The 10,096-nt window shown below is 33.5% G+C and overlaps 1 protein-coding gene across 1 annotated transcript; it reads right to left on the reverse strand.

Moving 5' to 3' along the window:
- Positions 1 to 2,917: 2,917 nt before the first annotated feature.
- LOC111410278 (MADS-box protein SVP-like) lies at positions 2,918 to 9,086 on the reverse strand. The gene is made up of 9 exons (XM_023040546.1): positions 8,943 to 9,086; positions 8,564 to 8,761; positions 7,045 to 7,123; positions 3,981 to 4,039; positions 3,808 to 3,907; positions 3,671 to 3,715; positions 3,493 to 3,540; positions 3,287 to 3,387; positions 2,918 to 3,169 (listed from the first exon to the last, which is right to left on the reverse strand). The coding sequence occupies exons 2-9, from the start codon at positions 8,743 to 8,745 to the stop codon at positions 3,151 to 3,153; spliced, it is 633 nt and encodes a 210-aa protein (XP_022896314.1). The 5' UTR covers positions 8,746 to 8,761; positions 8,943 to 9,086; the 3' UTR covers positions 2,918 to 3,150.
- Between the last annotated feature and the right edge of the window lie 1,010 nt (positions 9,087 to 10,096).

Genomic DNA, 10,096 nt, shown 5'->3' on the forward strand with positions numbered 1-10,096 from the left:
TCTTACAAGAAGAATAATGAAAAGATATTACCTGGAATTTATTTGAATACAAAAAATTGCTTTTTCTTGATCTTCAATTTCAAGCCTTAATTCTTCACCTTCTTGATTTAATTTGCCTTCAAGTCCTTGTTAGGTTTGATCTTCTCTCCAAAAAGATGAATTGGTCCTTTGTTCTTGAAAGATTTTATAACATTGATATGAGAGGCTAGAGAGACGCCTTATGTTTTTCCTATGTTATGTATTTATAGGGACTTGAATTACGTTAGAAATAATGTCCAATTCGTGTTCCAAAATGTGTTTGAATCAAACAAGGAAACTATCTCTTCAACCAGAAACATGCATGGGCAAATTGGTTGCTCACGCATGGTTTTTCAGTTTCAGCCTCGGATTCTGCAGGTTTTGGGGCTGCGAACACAACAAATTACATGATGCAATCGTACCATTTTCACTTTTATGGGACCAGTTGATCCCTAACCTTTTTCTAGGGTGCAAGATAGTCCATTTTCTATGCACTTTTCATCATTTGCCTTCGAACTTCATTCGATTGACTCCATACGGTCTTCAATCATCACTCCTTAGTCCAAATCAACTTTTAAATATTTACAATTTAATCCCTAAATTTTGGACATCACTTTTTTCGTCGATTTTCGTTCATTTCTTTTTAACTTCCAATCATTGAGCCTTACCTAACAAACAAAATATAAAAGAAATTATGTCATAATTCATCAAAAGTACTTCAAAACATCTATATTTAAAAGCCTAGATAAATGTGTAAAGTACACTTATCAACTCATTGTGCTAATGATGTAAAGCTTAGTTGTGCTAAACTTATATTGGCTGTACTTGCCTAATCATGTTAAACTATATAATTAATTAGAGCTTATTAATTATTTTCACAATGTTATAAACTAATATTATCAACTGAATTGTAATATTTAATACCAACTTTTATCTTAAATAAAATTATATAAAATCCACTCGAAGAATATATATGAAGCCTAAACATGCATACATCAAGTTCTTCAGTTGATTGGAGAAGGATAAAAACCTGAATACGTTGGCAATTGCTTCCAACTGTAACATCAAAAATATATATATCTAATTAATGAAAATGACATTTTTATCAAAGTAAACATTCCATCATTGACAATATAAAATATATTTAACATTGTTCAAAGGGTAATTGGCGCAAAACGTCCCTACCTTTCAACTTCATTGTGTAAAACGTCCTCACCTTTCATTTTTTGGCATTTTTGCCCTCAAATCAGCCTTTCATTGCGACAAAAGTCCTTCCGTCCAACTCCCGTCACTTCTGCCGTTAATTAAAGAGAGAGACTTTCAAGTCATCAAGGGTAAAACCGTCATCACCCAACTGAACCCTTCATTTTCATCTTTTTCTTCGAACAACAAGAGGCAGTTCCCATTCCATTCCCTTCTAGTTCTTCAAAAATTTCCATTTTTCTTCCATTTCTACAATTTTTCCTCCATTCTCCTCTCGTATGGTCGCATATCAGCAGTTGGCGTAGTGGAAACCTACGTTGAGAGTTTTTCCAACAAGCGACGCGACGGTAAGAATCATTATTTGTCAGCATTTTCGTTTTCCATTTCATATTTTGGTGCTTTGCATGATTGAGTGTATGTGTAGGATTTTGATAAAGTTTATTATTGTTACACAGGGCTTCAAGGAACAACGCATTTCTTCCGTTTCTGAGAGAGCCCAGCAATGATCAACCCACCTCCAGCACCTTGTTAGGATGAAAACTCTCTGCTTAGTTCTATTAATTTTTTGGCTTTTGTTTTTGTTGTTCAGTGCACAAATTGTCATCAGGTAGTGGATACAATATAGCACTTTAGGAACCTATTTTTGGTGTTTATGAACCTAATTTTGATGTTCAGAACTTATGTTGGCTGCATAGTGGATATTTTGCACATTTGAAATGAATTGTATCTATTTTTGCTTCAATTTTAGTTTATTTTAGCTTCAACAGGTAGTGGTTATTTTTGTTTCAGTTTTCGGTCAATTGGTGGATGAATTGTTTTCAAATTCTGTGATAGAATTGTATATTTGGGAACTTTTGAGTTGGTGTGTATCAACAGGTGATATATGGAAGAAAACAGGGTACGCTCTCACCAAAATTTTTAAAAAAGGTAGGGACGTTATTCGCAAATTTTTCTAAAAGGTAGGGACGTCACTCGCCAATACTTTTTATAGGTAGGGATGTCTTAAGAAAAATTATAACTACGTAGGGATTATTAGCGCAATGTTCATTAGATTCCCAAAAAAAGTGAACAGGACCCGTCATCTTCACCAATAAGCCAAAATGAGCCAGTACCACTGAAATGATAAATACACAGCACCCATTTCCACTTGATCTTCGCCATTTACCCCATGGTCACAATAAGCATAAACTAGAAACAAAAACCTAGTAGTTGTCTTTATAAATTGACCACCCATTCAATATATGTCTTGCTACATTTTTCTAGAAACCCAACATTAGAGCAGCAATGGTGGACCTGGTGGTTGGATTTCACCATATATGTTCTTCACGACATTTTTTCCTTCATTTAATGTAATAATTTAAAGTATTTTCACACCCATTTTCCAGTTACCGTTACTATGTGGACTACGAAGGCGGGAAGAAGGGTTCAGTTGGGTGAGGACGATTTTACCCCTATTGACCAGCAAGAAATTGAGTCTCTCTCTTTAATTAACGGTAGAAGTGACAGGAGTTGGACGGAAGGACTTTCGTCGCAATGAAAGGTTGATTTGAAGGCAAAAATGTCAAAAAATGAAAGGTGAGGACGTTTTACACAATGAAGTTGAAAGGTAGGGACGTTTTGCGTCAATTACCCTTGTTCAAAATACCTCGAATGACCATTGTCGAGTTAACCCCTGTTCAAAAATTAGAACCAAAAATATACAATTTCCTCTTTCATTTTCATGTTAAGCATTCAAAATTTCACGTTTTTAGCATAAGCATATAGCACGAGAAAATTCAAACACAAAGGATTTTAATGTTCAAACTAACTGAACGTAGATCCACAACATGGGCCCTAACACTCAGCTTACTTACACATTATTTATTGATTATATCCCATTAAGAGAAATAGAAAATTGATCTTCAGGGCTGTGGTCTCCTTGCATCATCTTCAGTTGGAGAAACGTAAGCTGCCAAAATTAACATGAGCATACAGTCAAAAAGATCTGAGACTACACCCTACTACGGCAATACCTTTTTGTGTAAATTAGAAGTAGGTTACAAGAAGCTAATGGACGTTTAAGTACCCCAGCCTGAGGGAAGTATCATAGCCATGAGAATTTCTGATACACTCGGACGGATTGCTTTGATGAATACCATAAACGGTGCCTTCAGATTTCTGCATAAACTGTTCACTCAACGACTTGAGAACGCGAGAATTCACTACTGAATTCTAATGCATGCAGTGCAAGAAATGATGTATAAATTTGGAAAATAAAAGATCAACGCTCACATCTGCTTGCTGTTTCAGCATGGCATTTTCTTCCAATAATTTAGATTCCTGCATATCACAAAAGTTTAGCTGAAAACCCAAGCCGTTAGTTGTGATTTTATTTTTTTACGGGGCTTATTTCTTAACAAGGAGCAGCATGATTTATTTTTTCGTCAAAGGACAAAGTTTGTGGTCTTGCCTTTTTCTTGAGCAAACTGATCTCTTTCAAAAGCTTTTCATTCTTCTCCATTGAAAGACAGAGATGTTAGCACAAAGAAACACAATAGGAAACGCTAGAAAACACGAAAATGTATGTAATAATATCCTTGTTTCCACAACACTGTTTAATCCTCCTGGTACCATTTTCTCCAGTTTCATCAACTCATCCATGTCAAGTCCTTGGAGATCTTCTCCACTGAGTTGCCTATTACAATTCCTATTGTATCTCAACTGTGTAATGCACTTCAATACGTGTAACAAAAAAGCTTTAATTTATATCCATGTCTTACCTTAATTCACGAGTCTTATCCTCAAGCATCTTGCTGAGCATGCCACAGCTATTATTTTCCTGAGAAGAAAATGCAAATAGGGTTACCTGAATATCACACACAACATAATAATTTTATCTCGTAACAATATTACGTTTTGGACATTATATGTGGTTTTTCATGATATACCAAAAGAGTGTCGAGTATAAGATCTTACTTAAACAAAAAATATTTTCTTCAAGGAGTTTATATTCTTTAATTCCATCAAAAAATAAGAAAAAATTAATTTTATCCATATGACTCCAAGTTCAAAACAGACTATGACAAATAATATTTGAATTCCAAAAAATTTTCTTCTTCTTCTTCTTATTATTTTTAAAGAGGGGATTAGTCAATAGGAAATTAGTTGCTAACAAGTTATTGAATAAATCTAGCTATTAAATATATTATTTTATGTTGCCTTGCGTAAACTAAAGACTTTGCTACAATTGATAACATTATCCAAATATGGAATAAGATTATTTATGAGATAATTTGACGCAGAAGTGTAAACAATAATAAATATGTAAAGATAATGTAGTACGGAATATAGGATCACCAAGGCTATTCTGGGCTTAGTTTCTGTAATATCAACCCAATCGAAAACAACCCAAACTCCCTCAACCTCTTCACACTTATGGTTGTTTCTTAATGCACCCACTTGGAACACACAAAAGGATATAATTACAATGTAAAAATGACCACAGAGGCATTGAAGCAGAAGAGGAACAGTTAGCAGAAAACACACAGAGAGAGGCAGACCGTTTCACATAAGTAGCAAGGCAGAGGACGGATTTCTATGACCAAGAGAAGGAAGCGGTTAAAATAAATAGGGATCATTAGGTTACAGTAATGGGTCAAGCCCAACAAGGAGGTAAATGGGCTATTAAGTGTGTTCCCAACTATAAGCCGTCCAAATAAGTGGAAATGGGCCATGAGCAGCACTAATTAAAATTAGGCTACTTCAAATGTCCCAAATAGTTTAGGGGTAGGTCATTTCATTGAGTTATCGATTTACAATTAAGTCATTTAGTTGATGCCGTTGAGAAAATATACTAAGTTATATCACAACCCGAGGATCGTTTGACAATAATTAGCCCAACATGCAAAAAGAAGTTTGTATAATAATTGACCATTTAGGTGGATAATATTGAATTAAAATCCAAATTTTAATTCAATATTCAAAATCAATCATCAAAATCACATACCAATTATATATAAAACTTCTAACTGGACTTATAAAGCAAAACAAACTCTAGAAAATAAAACTCATAAAAGACATAAAATGATAAAAGACTAAGAGTGCGTTTGATTGCAAGTATAAAATTTGTATGGAAAGAAAATAAATTCTATGCAATTCAATTTCCTAGAACTTATTTACATGAAAATTGTCATAAATAAATTCAATCCAGAAAATATTATACTTGTCCATTTTAATAGGTGAGTAGATGAGAAGAGTGGATAGATGAAAGAGAAAAAGAAAGAGTGAATTTCCTGAAAAATAAAATTCTACTCTCCCTAAAGAAAATATTTCCTTGATTTTGAAAAAAATATGGTCACGTAACTAAAAGTAGGAAAATGTTTTCCATAAAAAAATGTCAATCAAATAGTACAAAAATAAGAATTTTGGTGAAACAACACATTTTTCATGGAAAATATTGGCAATCAAACGCATTTAATTAATTAACAATAACAAAAATTAAACAATAAAATATTAAATTAAATGGGATTAGTCCTTGAATCTATCGTCACTCATCCGACAACTTTTAGAGTCATTGATTCAATTGATATGTGAATAACATAAGGGCCTTTTCGGTATTGATTTTGAGATTTAATTTTTTGACCGTTAGGAGAAAAGTGGAAACCACCTGTGGGTAAAGAAATCAAAAAGTGCGGCTGAAATAGTGAAATAACGGTCAACAAATCAATTTTTTTTCGTGCAAAATCAATTAACAGATTTATCTTTTCCATTTCTATCCCATTGTATCTCAACAAATTCATCCAAACACTCGTAGTTGTTGCGTGAAAATTTTTGGGATTTCAAAATGTTTACAGAAGTGTATTTGATTCTAAGACTTTTTCAGCCAGTGGCGTTCTACTGAAAACCAATCATTCAAATGCGAAAAAAAATTTCATTTGCATCATATGTGGTTTCAATTTTACCAACTTCCATAATTTCGTGAAGTCAGAATATTGATCCATGTTGAGTTTCTCAAACTTCTTCTCAAGAATCTCAACAGCATTTCTTCCTCTAAGTATGATGGATTTGTATAAGACTCCATCTTAATAGACGAACAACACTCTGAATTGATGTTTCAACATGGGGTTTCTCGCCAATCCCATAACCAGAATTGGCCTTCAATCGCTGAACACTCTCAATCTTTGATTTTTCCATTTGTAACTTTGTCCACAATTAGGCTCAGTACTACGACAATTGCACCAGCCTCAGGCAGTGGCAACCTGCACATTGCGGCCACCAACTTCTGCATCTTGTCGATGATCATAAAGGTTATCCAACATATGTTATGGAGAGATAACCTATCTAGCCACCTTTTGTGCCATGACCTCAAGATGTTGGCAGATTTGTCTTAGCTCATTGCTATGATTCTCATTATCAACCATTACACTACGACGTCTAACTTGTCCTTCTCAAACAATCTTTAAGAGCATAAAGTGGGCTATGACACAAATTGATGCACGTGGAAGCGTAAACAAAAACAAATACGAAATAACATAAGAAAATTCGAACACGAACTAATCATTTAGGTGGATAATTGAAGAAAAACCTCAAACTTTCTATTCATATCAATCATCCTACAGCACAAATATAAAACCAATTTTATACATAATTCTTAACTAGACTTTTAAGCAACAATATTGTTTGCAATATTTAAACTCACATGGCAATGTTTAACGGACAGCATTGTTGAAGTCGATGTTCTATTCATCTTTTATCTTTTATCTTTTTGTTATAATTTTAGTAAATGAAGTATAAACACGAACAACAAATATAATGTCGAGTTGCCTATAAAAGTTGTCATCTCACCTGAAGTTGAAGAGATGGTTGCCCTAATTTGTCTGAGTTTTCTGATTGCCTTCTATGCCTTTCAATTAGTTGCATCATGCTGCAGAATAAACAAAGGGGAACAATATTTCCAAATAATTAAACTAGGGGAAGACAAAATCAAAAGTTAATAGAATTCATGTTTGGTACCAATATATAACACAATAGTATGACTTAATAAATGTTTGGTACCCAATATGGAACTCGATAGAATGATTTTTCTTTTTTTTTTCTTCCTACTTTAATACATACAATTTAACCATACTAAACACTAGAATCTGTGAGTAAGATGGTTGAAAATAGGAATCAATGTGGGCACCTAGATATCCCAACTAGTTTAGCACCTCTTTACCACCTGCATCATCTACCAATCCCAAACATTTCATTAATTATATCGAAAAGAAAGAGTACGTCAAAATGGAAGCAAGTAGAATATAAGTTAACAAGCTATATTTAAGTTTTCAGTTTTTTCCTTTCAGGTGCTAACAAGAATCACATCTTAATGCTACTTTGGAGCGTTAGAATATATAATCATTTAAGCTATTAGATAACATAAATTAATTGAGTGCCCTCATAGATATTGATTATTACTTGCAGATCCTTATATAAAGATTTTCCATTCCATATACAGATGTGAGATGCTAACCTTTGAAACTTCAATAGGTTTATGTCTTGTTTAAGAATCTGGAGCAACCAACAGAACCAAAGTAACTGTGAAATATAATATCTGATTGAACAGTAAACAATGGATTTTTGAACCAATCCAATCGTTTGGAAGCTCTAATCTTTATTTTCTTTTTGAAGGTACGAGGCATGCGAAAAAAGTTCATAATTATGGGTAGCTAAAAACTTCAACTTAAGAACTTGTAAAACATATGCCGAAAGGATTATGATCTTGACAAGACAAAATTGGATAGTAAAACAACTAATTTCTTACATATTTTCTAAACTTAATTATGCTAATTTTACTTACAAAGCATGAACCCTAAAAAAATAACACAGAAATCAAGCCATCTCTCATATGAATAAATTTAATAGCATTAGCCCACTATCAATGATCAATAGTTTTGTTGAAACCACCTAGTGTTCACATTTTCCTACATGATCATTGTTGTTTCAATTCTACATCCTCCCCAGCGAACACCACCTTCACCAAAAGCTAGTTTAGAAATGCACGCAGGAGAAAAACATGTGATATATATCAGTGTACCCTTCGTCTCTAGTTCTGTCCGATTATTTAATCACACTTGTAGATTATTTGCATCCATAAACGAGCTACAATTTACTACCTTATAATTTCCACTACTGCCCATTTAATTCGCACTTTCTCAGAAGAATGGTCTCTCGATCATTTTTACTGTGGTTTCAGCCCATTAAAATCTTTCAATACAAAACGAGCTAAGTGATTGAAACTCAGTCGCCAAAAGCATCAAAGCTTCGACCACAGTAGCATGTTGTGTGTGTCTGTTCAGGAGCTAGAGAAGAGAGGAAATTAGAGAACCTTGAGCTAGAATAATGGAAGAGTTTTCCAGTGGCAGAAAAAACAATAAGGGCAACCTCAGCATCACAAAGTGTAGAGAGTTCTTGAGCCTTCTTACAAACCCCTCTTCTTCTCTTTGAAAAGGTCACTTGGCGTGCCGTCAAGTTATCAATCTTCTTGATCTGAATCTTCTGTCTCACCATTTTCACCGTACACTCACTGCGAAAAAAAATAAAAAAAAAAAAATTAATAATAATAATAATAATAATAATAATAATAATAATAATAATAATAATAATAAGGAAAATCACAGTTAAAAGAAGCATTCAGCTTTTTTTGTACAAAATAAAAATCTTCAACAGTGTAACATTTACAAATTCAAGGAAGAAGAGATGATAACCTCCACCAGGAGAAGTGAAACCCTAAGGAGAGAGAGTAGAAAGCATCTGAAATTCGAAACCAGCTGAAATGGCAGAGAATAAAGTTGGTTTGCAAATTACGCAAATTGCCGAGGGGGGAGAGAGAGAGAGAGTGAGGGGTTTACACTTACACTTTACTGTAATTGGGGTGGGGGTGCGGGTGAGGGAGAGAGAGAGAGGGATCTACAGTTTATTGTAATTGCCCTTATGGGACCATAAAACTGGCCACTCCAATGGATATATAGGGTTCGACATGATCCAGTTCAGTTCGATTCTAACGAGAATCGAATCAATCCGAAATTTTCGAGTATTTAGTAAGTGGAACCGTCGGATTCAAATTTAATTATGGAATCGTTCGGGTTCGGTTTCATTTGATTCGATTCGATTCGGTCCAGTTTGGTTCCATTCGGTTCCGTATTATAATTAAATTTTTTAATATATACAAAGTTACATTAATTTAATTAATGATATGTTCAATATTAGCTCTTACAAAATAACGTAGTCCAATCTTATGTGTCTATTACGTCTCTCTTTACTGAATTCTACATAAATTTGATTATTAAAATCGCAGGAAGAAAAAGATAGTGAGTTCAAAGTAATTAAGGAGATGTTGTAGAGTTTTAATTCGATTTTCTACAGTAGAAACGACACTATTGAGGTCAATTTGATTAAATTGATTTTGAACTGAAAGTTAGAAATAAAAAAATCATATTTTGTGGTTTGAACTAAATCAACTAGTTAACAAATTTATTTAGAAAAAATAAAATAATTTTGCTTATTTAAAATAACTAAATTAAAAAAATTAAGGAGATTCGGTTCTTATTCGGTTCTTCGGGTCTTGACCTAGAACCAGAACCAAACCGTATCCGTCGGTTCTTGATTCAAATACCCGTTCGGGTATTTAATTTGAGAAAGAACCATCGAGTTCGGTTCGGTTCAAATTCGGTTCGGTTCGGTTCGATTCGGTAGTTTTGTCCAGCCCTATGGATATATACATACACCTGTTTTCGAGTGTGCCAACCAATTATGTGTGCACGTAAAGAGATAAAAATGGATACTTTACATTATATAATTAAATTTAGCTTATTAATTCTTTCAAAAATGTTATAAACTGATATTATATTTAACTGCAATT

This window comes from Olea europaea, chromosome 15, assembly GCF_002742605.1.
Source record: "Olea europaea var. sylvestris chromosome 15, O_europaea_v1, whole genome shotgun sequence".
In the NCBI taxonomy this organism is placed as follows: Eukaryota; Viridiplantae; Streptophyta; class Magnoliopsida; order Lamiales; family Oleaceae; genus Olea; species Olea europaea.

Excerpts from the sequence above, each read along its gene's own strand:
- LOC111410278 (XM_023040546.1), bottom strand. The coding sequence starts at position 8,745 with ATGGTGAGACAGAAGATTCAGATCAAGAAGATTGATAACTTGACGGCA. Across the intron at positions 7,124-8,563 it reads TTCCATTATTCTAGCTCAAG|CATGATGCAACTAATTGAAA; the intron begins GTTCTCTAATTT and ends TTTATTCTGCAG. Across the intron at positions 3,908-3,980 it reads GATAAGACTCGTGAATTAAG|GAATTGTAATAGGCAACTCA; the intron begins GTAAGACATGGA and ends GAGATACAATAG.